The 12,801-nt window shown below is 52.3% G+C and overlaps 3 protein-coding genes across 3 annotated transcripts; 1 reads left to right on the top strand and 2 right to left on the bottom strand.

The window, feature by feature from the left end:
- Positions 1-128: 128 nt before the first annotated feature.
- On the bottom strand, positions 129-6,852 carry TGME49_249380 (DHHC zinc finger domain-containing protein). The gene is made up of 2 exons (XM_018780894.1): positions 3,802-6,852; positions 129-2,764 (listed from the first exon to the last, which is right to left on the bottom strand). The coding sequence occupies exons 1-2, from the start codon at positions 5,077-5,079 to the stop codon at positions 2,642-2,644; spliced, it is 1,401 nt and encodes a 466-aa protein (XP_018635032.1). The 5' UTR covers positions 5,080-6,852; the 3' UTR covers positions 129-2,641.
- A 238-nt stretch (positions 6,853-7,090) lies between these two features.
- On the top strand, positions 7,091-11,393 carry TGME49_249370 (translation initiation factor SUI1, putative; the record flags this gene model as incomplete). Its single annotated transcript, XM_002367230.2, has 3 exons — positions 7,091-7,670; positions 8,446-8,547; positions 8,895-11,393. The coding sequence occupies 3 exons, from the start codon at positions 7,091-7,093 to the stop codon at positions 9,140-9,142; spliced, it is 930 nt and encodes a 309-aa protein (XP_002367271.1). The 3' UTR covers positions 9,143-11,393.
- Positions 10,380-12,114, bottom strand: TGME49_249365 (hypothetical protein). The gene is made up of 2 exons (XM_018780893.1): positions 10,807-12,114; positions 10,380-10,632 (listed from the first exon to the last, which is right to left on the bottom strand). Exons 1-2 carry the CDS (start codon positions 11,232-11,234, stop codon positions 10,410-10,412), a joined length of 651 nt encoding a protein of 216 aa, XP_018635031.1. The 5' UTR covers positions 11,235-12,114; the 3' UTR covers positions 10,380-10,409.
- Positions 12,115-12,801: the final 687 nt, after the last annotated feature.

The raw sequence follows: 12,801 nt of genomic DNA, 5'->3' as shown, positions 1-12,801 counted from the left end.
AGATAGATAGAGCGACGGCATTCAGATTAGAGAGGTGTACGTTTGGTGGCCGAGGAATCGCCCGGCAAGAAACGTGACTAAGATGAAAACCGGCAAGGAAATTATACCGTGACCAAGTCCCTCACCGGATCCCCCAGTCTCTGCACGCGTCTTTCCTTTCCATTTCTTCTCAACCCTCAGGCACACAGATACCCCGCCTTTAGTTGCCTCCTATCCGTTATAGAAGTCAGATGGAAGACGTAGATCGGGGACCTTGAAAGTGCGAGATGGACTTTTCTGCTGGATTTGACCCAGGTTCCTTTGTGTTTTCCATGCTCTGCTTGGAAACGAACCGAGGAATGAGTCGACTTCAGAAGCGGGAACAGCCTCTGAGGACTAGGTCTCGCAATTCCATCTGACCTGTTGGCCCTCGCCTACTTTACGACCAGGCTGACATTCTGTATCAACCGATCTAAATCGTGATGTTTTTTTCCGTGACGACGGGCGTGTTCTCAAGACTGGTTTTTTACATCGGCGTCTACTCCGTACAGACTGAAGGGAATTTCATGGTATTTGGACAGCTTGAAATGCTGGTTGTAGAAATGTTCGCTGGATCTTTCAGCGACTCTTGGGTGGGTTCGACGCGTCTTTTAAAGGATCCTTCGCAGTCCAACGAGCCGGCCTTGGTCGCCGTTTCTTCGGGGGATGCGGCCTGTCTCCAGTGCCATTCTCTCCTGGGCGTTCGGAAGTTGTGCCAGCCCCCAGCTTTGTTGCGACACTCTAGCGAAGACGCCCTGACGCGTGTGGCAACAGGACCGTGGAGCTCCACTTCTCGATGAAGCGAAGACGAGCCCGGTAACAGACCGCGGCGAAGACAGTTACTCCTGCTGCAGAAGAATCCGTTCCGCATCTCTCGCGACGGCAGGGTGCGTCCAGACTCGGCAGACCCGCCACCAAACGTGGAATGCCACAAACGGACGCACAAGTCTCGAACGCAAACGTGACTCGGATCGGTCCCATGGGGGTTCCTGAAAGAAGAGATTCTGGAAACCATTTCAACCGTCTTCTCTGGGGACTGGTTGCTGGAAAAAACTCTTGTTCGGAGTGCCGGACCCGTGCAGGTAAGAGAGAGAAGCCGCGAATCGTCTCCCGCGTGGATCTTTCGCTGTTGCGAATTCGCGATTCCGTCCTCAGATCGGTCCTCTGCTCACAGAAAGTTCACTTATCTCTTTACTGTTGACTAACACGAGCAAGCCTTTCTAGCATTTTTGGGGAGTTTTCACTGCAAAGGGAGATTGCTTCTTGCGACTCCGTTGTGCGGGTCGAGTTGACAAACACAACGTCGGAGACTCCCTCCAGTCAAAAAAACCAGCGCTGTCGTTCCGAATGTCAAACTCTGAACTGCCACCCTGCGCTGCACCTTCTACTCGACGTTTAACGCCGAAGGAGTGAAGAAGACCCTTCTGAAGTCGAGCTGAACGCTGGAAAACTCTTCTGGCGATCAAGCGAAGTCTCAACCTGCATGCTGCCGCGGGGCGAGTACACTGTGTCAGACTCACAACGTGGTTCAGCTCTGGGCTCCGACACGAGTTCCGCCGTAGACAGAGACAGAGGTAGAGAGATCGACTCGAAAAGACAGAAAGCAAGAAAGCGGAAGCGATGTGGGCGGCCGCTAGGCACTTCAGAAGGTTCAGTTGTTTGGACCCAAAAAGACACGAGAAAAAGGAAGAAGCGAGACCGTCGTGAGCAGAGCGGAAGCAGGGAAGAGGTCGGCGAAGGAGAAGAGGCAAAGGCGGGACTCGAAACTGTCAAAGATGTCGCTTCTGCCTTGTCCACCCGTTTTCGCAGGAGACAAAGTGACCGAGAGGAATCTGAAAATTCATTTTGACGCGATAAACGTGTTTGCCAGACAAAGCGGAAAGCCGTTTTGAACATACCACAAAAAAGAAGTGAAAGGAGCTTTCCTCATCCCTCGAGTCTCTGAAAGTTTCATTTCTTCTCTCTTCTTTCTGAAAAAACAACGCCGAATGAGTCCACCTCCTCTTCGTTTCTCCCGTCTGCTTCCTTGTCCTCCCGCTCCCTTGGTTTCTCACTCTCTTCCTTTTTTTCTCTTTTTCTCCCCGCCGGCCTCTCCTCCTTCCTCGACTCTTCTCCACTCTCTTGCACGACGGTGTCCTGCACAGTCACTTTGGCTGTCGCCTCCCGACGCCAGTCTGTTCGGAAAATGCATGCTTAAAAAACAGAAACGAACTCTGCCGATTCGCCTCAAGACGCCTTCAACGCAGAGGTAGTGAAACAACGGACAGCTCCGGGAGGAAGCGAGACTTTCCAACTTGCGTCTCCCGTTCGAGAAACTCGATGAAAAATCCACGCATGTCCTACAGAGAGCCTAAGTGCTGACACGCACTTGGTGTACGCACACTCGAACACAATCGTACACACACCCACACTCTGACGCATGCATGCGGCTTCTTTCTTCCGGTGGCCGTGAGCCTTTGCGAAAAATATCTGACGTTCCTCCTCCCAACCTCTTTCTCGTCCAAATCGAGCTCTGCTTGCGCCCCTCGGCCAGTGCGTCTCCCGCTGCGCGACGCTGTCGAGTCTCTCTACACGGCTACCGCCGCGGCTTCCCCGACTTCTCTCTCTTCGCTTTCTTCGCTTTTCAGACCTGCGACTTTTGAGTATCTTCCACCGAGTCAGACACAACTGGACTTGCCGCGCTCCCGCAGTCATGGAGAGCAGGCGAAGGCGCCGCGAGCTGCGGAGACACCCCAGAAGGCCGCCCCTGAACGCACACACAGCACTATCACCCATCATGGTAATTCTCCAGCTTGTGTACGAAGGCCAGCTCTTCACATAGACACTGAAGAAACAAGCACTTCATTCAGGATGCGCCTAACAAGATATCATGAAAACCGACACTGAAGACTGGAGAGAAGATCGTGCGACACTCGTCGGAGACCCATCCGCGACTCTGTCCAGCAGATTCGCCAGAGATGTATTTCAACTGTTGAAACAAACAAAATGAACGGAAATGACAGGCCCGCGACTCAGCATTGCACAGAGATTATTGAAGAACCTTTGAAACCACGCTTTCTTGTACAGATAGCGCTCCTCGCAGCTGTACGTGGACTCATGCTCTCTGGTGTACATACACTTTCTACGACACTTCTTAACCAGTGCGGTTGTCAAGGTGACCTTGGCATTCTCCAGTCCATCCATTAGCACCTCGCTTATTTCTTGCTTCCCGCTAAACTGCGTGTAACCTGCAGTGCACACTCAATCCCCGTCGGAAGCGTAAGCGCCAGGGGACTGTCGAAAGAAGAGTCTCTCCGAACACACTGAGCCTCGCCTTTCCCTCTCGCAGCCCAGCGTTGTCCCTCCCCACTTTCAACTTGTAGGTTTGCCGACGATTTCGAAGCACCAGGGCGCGCACTCTCGACGGAACAGAGAGATCACCGGGGATTTTAAAGTGCCTCCGGAAAACCTATTTTTTTGAGAACTCGCCCCGGCGCTTCTGGTCTCGATGCTAGAAACGCTCGAAGCTGTTTTTTTTAAGAGCTTCACATTTTCGGGGACCCTGGGCGTGTTGGGATTCCAGTAAAAAGGCACTTTTTCGAATGACGCGTCTGAACCCTGTTTGAGGTGGAAGAGGGGAAAAAACCTCCACAGCAAACGTCTCTTCTGTACACTTGAATCCCCGTCACGAGGGGATACCGGATCACCTTGGAGAAAACCTGGCTTTTCTGAAGCGACGAGCAGATCGGCAGGCTTGCCTTTCTCCCCCCGTTTTCTCAACACGCGGATCTTCCTCCTGCGTACCTGGGGGCCGCCGGGCGTCGGCGGGGCCGCGTCGCCGTCGCACCTCTCTGCAGGATGCCTGTCTGGCTGGAGACTGTCGCGCGGTGGGACAAAGTCTGCAGGGCGAACCGGTGTGCACTGACTGACGTCGCTGAGGTCGCGCATCAGGCCACGTTTCTTCGCGCGTCGCAGCCGCTGGCGGTCGATGACGATCCACTCGGCCCATGCGCGAAGTTTCTTCTTCTCTGGAGCACCCGAGGGCGCAGGGTCTTCTTCGTGGACTCTCAGAGTGATGTACTCGAAGGTCGTGAGGTGGTGCCGGACGAGGTAGATGTGCAGCGCGAGCAACTGGGCAACGAGGGCGAAGAGCGGTCCGTTCAGCGCGATGGGCAGCGCGAGAAGCGCGTAGAACGCTCCAGAGGCGAACCAGCCATAGGCGGCGCGCCAGCGCTCGCCGGCAGAGCCCCATACCGCCTCCTCGACGACACACCCAACGGCGAGGAGGAAGACAGCAGCCGTCATCGCCGCGGTGAAGACGAGGAGCGCGAAGAAAGGCCGGTAGTTCTTCTCGCCCACGCAGTTGTTGATCCACATGCAGTGATGGTCAAAGCCGTCGACGCACTTGTTGCAGACGCGACAGTGTTTGCTGCGCTCGTGTACGAAGCCGCAGACGTCGCACTCGCGCATGTCGGGATGGACCTCCGGAGCAGGCGCAGACGAGAACGGCCCACTGAGGAACGCCACCGGGTCGATCGGGTCAGTCGTGGTCGCGATCCAGCCGCAGGCGAAGACGGCGAGGGCGCAGAGACCGAAGGCGACGCCGCCCGCGACTTGAAGAGCGAAGCACATGCTGGGGACCAAGACCAAGTAGAAGAGGAACACATCGGCCGCGAAACACAGCCACGACAAGATCTGGAACGCCTGCAGCGGACGAGAGAAACCGTCCCGACGAATCTCCTCGTCCGGAGGACGAGAATCGCTTCTGTCAATCGCTGTGCATCGAGCAGGGTGACGCTCGGCAGCCAGTTCGTACAAGTGCTCAGCCGGCGAACGAGAAGAAGGAGGAGGAGAAGGAGAAGGAGCAGAAGGCGGAGGAGCAGGAGGAGAAGGGGGAGAAGGGGGCAGAGGAGAGGAAGGGGGAGGCTGAGGAGAAGACAATGGAGTTGGAGAAGATTTAGGAGGAGAAGGGGAAGACGTCGAAGGTAAGACGAAAGACTTAGCAGGGAGAGAAGAAGGAGGACCAGACGGTGTGGGAGGAAGGGGAGAAGAAGGAGGAGAGCGAGACGGAGCGTGCGCCATTTTGTGCCGATGGAGACTTACATTTACAAGCTTGTATCCGGACTGCAAGATCAACGGACTTGTTTTTTTTTGCGGACGGAACCAACGCGCGAGACAGGTGTGGAGAGGAGACTGAAGAAGAGACGCCTCTCATGAACTTGGAGAGAAATCGACACAGGGGGAGACGCAGACCGCTGTGGAGGTCGACAGCGAAGAAGAGAGTAATACGTGGAAGGTGGGGAATTGAGAGAAATGTGAACAGAGCTCTGAGGAGAAATCTGATAAGGTCGCGAGGGCGAGAGAAGATGAACTGGCGATGTCTTTGCACCAAGGTGCGACACAGATGAGACGAGCAAAGAGGCGAAAGCAGCGGAGAAGACCGCACAGTTGGTTTCGGCGTTCGTCTGTCAGCAGACAAGAAACGCGATGGCACCTTCGTGGACGAAACAGACCACCGAAAGGAACGCAAAAGTGGAAAACGAGAGGAATCTGTCACCGAGCGAGGGACATGCCCCCATGGCTCGTGGGAGGTGTCTGCGGAGACAGCGACGCGCAGAAAACAGAGACGGACGGAGAAAAATCTGAACTGATTTTGTTAGACGAAGGAATCATCTTGGCCAGCGCGAGACAGTGGGAGAGGGACCGATAAAGAATCGAAGGAGAGGAGCGAGGACGGGGGCAGAAAAACGAAACAGACAGAGAGAAGGCAAGTTGCCTACAAAACACGAAAGCAGTCTGGACAACCGGCTTTGAGTCCTGAAAACCGACTTTGAAGTTGCAGACGAATTGCAACGGCATGACACAGTGGCGACTGAAGATTTACAGCTATCGGCGATGAGACTTGTGTCCCTGGACGGTGCAGGTAGAACGGTTGGTAGTCGGATCGGGACCAGCAAAGGCGAGAACGGGAATTCTCGATCTCAATTCACCGCACGCTTGCCACCCGCACAAGAGAAAAACGAGACAGAAGGAGAGGTTGACAAAGCCACCCTGGAAAACAATGGGACTTGCCAGCGTGAGAGAAATCTGTGCCACGAGCGAGCCGAAGGAAAAGCGAAGAAGACACAAAGGCTTTTCATGACAGTATCTCCGTCGCAGGAAAGAGAGAAAGACATAAACGGCGCTGCAAACTACGTGCAGACAAGCCGAAAGACAAACCAAGAGGTTTTTCGGTTAAAGTGAAAATCGGAGACGTAAACCTGTACAACTGCGAAGGGGCGTCCCGCACGAACAACGAGGCAGCCACGGGAAAACGGAACCGTTCCCGGCGCAGGTGTACATACATTCGACCACTTCACGTGGGACCCGGGCTAGCCTTCAAATGCACAAACGTTCCCTGAAGCTGATGAGGGTTTGTGTTCATCAATGTGTGGAAACCAGCGAGCAGAGCAAAGGGAACGGAAGCAGGCAAAAAACCGGCTGGGAGTCTGAGCCCCGGGTCGACTCGGAGGCAGAGTGCGGAAATCTTGCCCCCTTGCAGCGCGCGGACCGAGGAAATGAGACAAAATTCGAAGTCCCCCTTCAACCTGGGAGACTGACAAGACACGTGGGTTTCCCAGAACTCCTTAGGAAAGAAAAACTCTGTTCGATTTTAGGCGTTTTCCAGATCGGCAACTGAAAAACGAGTTCCGCAACGGGCTTGTAAGACACACCAGCCAAGGTCTAGGCATCAGCGTGCGGAAAAGCAGACAAGGGCCACGAGTGCCTCCTCTTACCGGTTTCCTCGCGCCTGGCTGCCTCAAAAACAGGAGAATAAAACTCGAAGCAGAGCCAGACACAAAGAAGATACCCGGCTAGAGTGTCCTTCGTTGGGTAAACATCCCTCCCATCACCGCATAGATGTTGACTCACACCCCGCCTGCTTTCTGAAAAACAGCTAGTCGAGTAGTTCGGCTTATATTCGGGGTCTCGAGTTTCGAGACACGGTACATACACTTATTTTCCCCAACCTATCGGCTTATATGTGGCGCGCGCGACCTGCCCAGCCGTCGCCCTTGGGCGTGCGTGCACCGCTACGTCGGACTATATTCGAATGATTGAAGCACACCCAAGGTCGAGAAGAAGTCCCGGGGAAAAAACGTCGTTTCGCCCGTGTTTCGAAGAGTGGAACGGTGTTTGGACAACACCTATGTTTCGTATTTCGGCTCTCTCCATTAGGTTAATTGGGTTCGCCTTTCCATCTCAGCAGCTTGAACCGGAAGCAGAGGTGACCTTTGATGCGCATCTGGCGAATTGGCTAGTCACCTCATTTCGCACACGTCTCGCGCGAAACCGCGAAACACGCAGTCTGCCTTTAGTCAAGGGAACTGCTACACGGGACAAATCTGGCGCGATCATCTTGCTAGCCACACGTTCTGCTTTTTGGCCGAGCACGGCTCACGTCTTCGTTGCAGCGCAGCGAGTCGCAAAAGCTTTCGTCAGTGTATGTCGTTCTGATTCGTGGACTTCTTTTGCTGCCTCTGTCTTTTCGGTCTCGTCGCGTGACTGCCTAGAGCGTTTTTACCTCCTGTTAACCGCAACGAAAAACGAGTCGCGTTTCTCCAAAGAAGCAGCGATTTTTTTTTTCGACGCCCAAAAACAACTTGGAGCTTTCCGCCCGTGTCTCTCACAAGGTACGAGACGAACAGAGTGTCACCGGGTTTTTTGTCGCCGTTTGACTGTTTTTGAGAAAAGAGACGGATATGCTTTTCCAATACTATGTACAGACGAGTGGATCGCCGGAGTTGCAAGACTTTCCAGCTTTTCTTCCGGCCGGGGGTGGCTGTTTGGTCGGCCGTTGGCGGCTGTGCGAGCGCTTGATCGTGCCTGTTTTTCACCAGTTCGCTCTGCTACATTTATTCTCGATTTTACGGCCAGAACGCTGCTCATACAAAAGGGTTTTCTCAGTTACAGAAGCGGTGTGTGTGATTATCTGTCATTTGGACACGCATCCAGCTCTATGCTGGCGTGCTTTTTCCACAGTTGATTTTTTGTGCCTGTTAAGCAGCAGCCCAATAGCATGGGGTCGTATGCTGCATTTCTGTTTTCTATAGAAGCAGCCACTTGCGTCTGCACTCTATGTTGTACTGGAAACGTGTGGTCTCACATAGCGGCTTCACGACTTTTGCTATGTTGCATTATCACGTTCGTTTCGAGTTTTCATCTGGTTAGACAGAGTCTCTCGTGTTGGGTTGTAGTTGATCTAAAAGCATAACAGGGTTTCAAAAAAAGCAACGAATGGGCTGTTTCTGTTCATCGTTGCGCGGGCTTTCAGCTCTGTTGCAGCTTCGACTTCTGCAATGAAAACGTCGCACTTTCGAACGTGTATATTTAGTGTGCAACGGGATTTTGCGACTCTCTGAAATTCCTCGGCCCAGGCGTGTTGGGCGTGTCGTTTTTTTTGTGCAGACTTTCTGATGTCCGTCGAAGTGCATAATTTCGGTATTTCCGATCCTTTCGCCAACGACACTTCCCAGTTTAGTGTTGGCGGCTCGAGTACACATTTGATCCGTAAGTCAACAACTCCGCCAGTTCCGACCTCTGTTTTATTGAAGGTATAGAGCATTGTCGGACTTTTTTATGAATCGTAATTCGTTCACCTAACGAACACGAACCAGCTGGAAAGAACTACAAAAGCCTGTGTCGCGACACTTTCAAGAATCGGTACGCTGCTGTGGTGCGGTAGACAGATACGGTGTTCACGGTTTTGGCAGCAGTCCTTGAATGTATCTCATTTGAATGGGTGTCTGTTGGTTCTGTTGCGTTGTCGATCAGCCATTCACTCGCGTGTTTCTGCACAGTGGTAATCTACGATGAGACACCGGAGAGTTTGTACGGGGTTTTTGCCTTTCTCGCAGATATTCGGAATCAGCAGAGAAACGGTCGAAAGAGCGTTACTACGGTTCAAGGTCTGGACAAGGCATTGGATTTGAAAAAGATGGTTCGTGCATTGAAAAAGGAACTCAACTGCAACGGGACGGTGATCGAAGACGCCGATTACGGTAGCGTCATCCAGCTGCAGGGCGACCAGCGCCATGCTGTGAAGGAGTTTCTTGAGCGCGAAGCCATCTGTTTGGGGGAACAAATCCGAATCCATGGGGCGTAAAAGCGCGCGTCTATGTGTTCATCGCCGCATGACGTTCACCGGCGTCGCATTTCTTCAAAACAGAATCGAGTGCGATCTGGAGCAGTCTGCCTAGGGACGACGGCGAGTCACTTCTAGGGCAGCCGTTGATACTCGTGTGTGCATTCCTTCTGTGCTGGATCTATATGCGGACTTGTGCCGAATGAATATAGATGGGTAGACGAACGGTCCGATGGCCATAATGCAGCCTCTGAACGTGTCAAAAAGTGAATATGTAGCGTAGCGACCACAGGTAGGTGCTCGCGCTTGTGAGGGAGGCTGTGCAGCACCGCGCCGCGCAAGAGGGTTTCCCCGTTACTATGCGGTGTTGCATGGAGGAGAACTTCAGCGGATCGCATAACTTCCCAAGAGGTTGTGATTCAAGTTGCGAAACCACCCGTTTGCATGTGCACACGTCAACGAGTACAGGTGTAAATTGGTCGCTCAAGTTGTTTATCTTCTCTTTTTTCGAGACGTCTATGCGAACGCACAAATACGGTGTTGTGCACCACGCGACTCTACACCGCAGAGCTAAGCTTTTTTGGGACAGATCTGTAATGCGTTAGTGCACGTAAAAAGCGATTCTAGGGGAACTGCATTTACGCATTTTTTGAGAGAAACGGTCGACTGTCCTTTACCCGTGGGTCTTAGAGACATTTTGGAGAAGGCCGACCTGCAAGAGCGCAGTTTGTGTGGATGCGTGACCGTACCTATCTTTTACCTTTCTTTCCGAACCAAGAGGCCGTGCTGGCGATGTGTTTATAAGCGTGTTTGATGAAAACGAGCCCGCTGTACTTCACGTCGAAGGAAACAAAAGCCGCTTTACCGCTCGAGTATTAACGCGGTAAAGGTCGCTGAAGCTTTCGTCACCCAGCGAGTTACACCGGACACCAGGTATACTATCCAGTGTTCTTCATTTGGACAGTATCCGCGCTTCCACATCTGAAGAGTTTCTGACTCAGCAGTGATTTCACGCAGATTGCTAGTGTTCTGCCACACCACGGCTACGTCAAACCCCGCTGTTTTTTCTCTATAAGACGCATGCGCTTTTTGCAAAGCCAAGCAGGTTCCGGGCTTGAGGGCAAGTACAGAACGTTTGAGCGGCAGTGGTCTCTCAATTAACAACGCAGTATCAATGATAAAGAAGAGAGTGTAGTGGTCAGGTGGTGCAGCTGCGGTCATACTTTCAGATTCAAGTTCGTTTCCTCTAGCGAAACAGTGGAATTCCTGAAGGACGACCTCGGTCGCTCTAGGTAGAAGTAATGCGCTCCCTGTTTCTCAGTTCGAAATAGAGCATCCAGAGTGCATGCAGAGCTTTATTTAGCTCATTGGGACGAGTCGGAACGTCCAGAAGTGCGCATCCCAGCTTCAATAATTGCGCGAGAGACATATGTGTTTCCTCGAGTGCGAGACGCGACGGATGTGGTAGAAAGAGCGACGCCAACTCATCTGGCCATTCTCTCACCAACTGCCTGCTCACACAAGAAGTCCGCAGAAACAGGAGTAAGAACACATATTCGCAGGCATTTCATTCAGGTGCCGACTTTTATGTGCGTACCGGCGCATGTTCACACAGATGGATATGTTGGTGGTGCCCTCCGCTTGGTTGCATTCGTTTGTTGAAAAGTGAAACACACGAAGCTTACTCAAAGTCAGGAGCGTGTTCATCGGATGCCCACGGGCTTTCGGTGTTGGGATATTGATCCCGTAACCTTTGAACGGTCCGAATCCACCTGTCAATTTGAATGCGTCTGCTTTCTCCCTCGTCTTCAATGCACCCCACTTCCATATCTTGAAGACCAGCGGAATTCCTTAGTGGCCGCAAGGCTCCGAATTCCAGTCGCAGCGCCGCCGGATCGCTTTGCTGAAGCGCCGGCTCATCCAGTTCCTCCGTTCCTGTCCGGACATCAAAGTTCATGTGACGCAAAAGGCTGTTTATTACGAAGAAAATAGTTCTGCATCTTTTCAAATCGGGTTCCGATAGTTTCCTCGTACCCCCCTCCACGTGATACAGTGTGAAGGTACCAAACCGAAATCGTTCTGTATCGAAACGTCTCTGATCAAAAAAGCACATGAGCAATCTCGATTTCGTTGCCCTTTGGTGCTCGATACTTCCGGGTGAGTCTTCCACAGGTACAGCTAGGCACACACACGTGCTCGCCTGTCACCGATACGTCGGTCTCCTGGGTACCAGTGGTCTCGCTATTTAATCGATTTGAGTTTTACATTTGTGAACACACAGGATCATCGAATATAACGGTGGGATCCTGAATATACCGGCACAAGCTGAAAAGAAAGAACTTTTCAACTTAAACTCAGGAGTCTAGTTGGTACAAATCGTGCAAAGGGCGAAAGTGCTGGGGTGGAGTTGCGGTCGTCCCGGATTCTCCACGTCCCCCACTGCCTTTGCCACACAATCCTGACTGTCACGTGAAACCTGCACTGGATAACCCGTCACTGAGTTTCACGTTAATCAAAACAACTGCCGCCTTTCTGTCGCAGAATGCGAAGACTTGAGCTCCTGCCCAAGTGCGTCTCGTGTTTTCTCTCGGCTGTTCCAGACCTGCTCCGTCGTCTTCACCGTCTGGCCGGTCAATTTTTAGGAGAGCGTCCACCTCTCCAATTGCGGGCAGAAAATGTCTCGGACCCGGTTTCAAGAGGGCGGGGAGTTGCCTGAATGCCGGAGCGTACTTGCCAACATACGTGGAGAATCTGGCAAGTTCTTTTGCCATCCCTTCGCCTTCGTTTACGCCTCTCAACCGGTAACTTCGTTCAGGGAGTGGTGCAGCCCTGGGTGTTGCTGACCCAGAAAACAACGGATCGCCCAGAGGCCGAGGCGTCGCGCATGAAGACAAACTTTCGTTATCTGACTCAGAAGTTTCGTCGGCTAAATCGACGCTTCCGTTTCGAAACCGGTCTACAGTGTGTGCGGAACCTGACAAGGAGAGAAGGGGATAAAGGAAAACGCGAAAGGAACGGCTAGTTGGAAACGTAAAGGAACTCGCGATACGAAAGGCTGGGCGAACGCTTCATTGGCAGTTGAGAGAGTCCCGTCTGCAGACTAGAGGGCGAAAGGCTTGCCTGCCGCCAGCCAAGAACACTGGTGCGCCTTTGGACTATGAAGAAAGATGAGAAGCAGCAGTGGCACAACCAGAACCGGGGAAAACTTTACAGAGATGTGCTCATTGCTGTTTCACTCTGTTGCGGAATCGGTCGTCACGAGCATGACATGATGGCATTCCGGTCAAATAGATGGACTTATTTTCTAGACTCCAAGGAGCCGCCTCTATTTCACTTGCAAGTAACAAAACTCGTTGTACTCCACCTCTATCGTTTACTACCAATTCTTGAATAGATTCAAGTATACGACGTAACTGGTACTTTATAAACTCAACCGGTAGTATTTCTTTTATAAGGAAAACCCTAGATAGTTAGCTGCCCGTCCAGAGAGAGGATAAAACGGCGAACGGTGTCCATTTGCATGGAAGAATACAAGTCGTCTAAATCTCGTTGTCTCTAGCGCTTAGGAAGGACTCCATCCAGCCGAATAGTGTGATATTTGCGCGGTTTGTATAACGATGCTGGTTCTCCAAATATACGCTAAATACGACAATCCTATTACTGCACTTAACGGATGGGAG

Source organism: Toxoplasma gondii, chromosome XII (assembly GCF_000006565.2).
Source record: "Toxoplasma gondii ME49 chromosome XII, whole genome shotgun sequence".
NCBI lineage: Eukaryota > Apicomplexa > Conoidasida > Eucoccidiorida > Sarcocystidae > Toxoplasma > Toxoplasma gondii.
The sequence above is the reverse complement of the archived record's forward strand: the minus strand, read 5'-3'. Positions and strand labels throughout refer to the sequence as shown.

What these genes read in the sequence shown, in the direction of transcription:
- TGME49_249380 (XM_018780894.1), bottom strand. Translation starts at nt 5,079, where the DNA reads ATGGCGCACGCTCCGTCTCGCTCTCCTCCTTCTTCTCCCCTTCCTCCC. An exon ending in CGACGCCCGGCGGCCCCCAG is followed by an intron (nt 2,765 to 3,801) that starts GTACGCAGGAGG and finishes GTGTGCGTTCAG; the next exon opens with GGGCGGCCTTCTGGGGTGTC.
- TGME49_249365 (XM_018780893.1), bottom strand. Translation starts at nt 11,234, where the DNA reads ATGTGCTTTTTTGATCAGAGACGTTTCGATACAGAACGATTTCGGTTT. An exon ending in GAACACGCTCCTGACTTTGA is followed by an intron (nt 10,633 to 10,806) that starts GTAAGCTTCGTG and finishes TTGTGTGAGCAG; the next exon opens with GCAGTTGGTGAGAGAATGGC.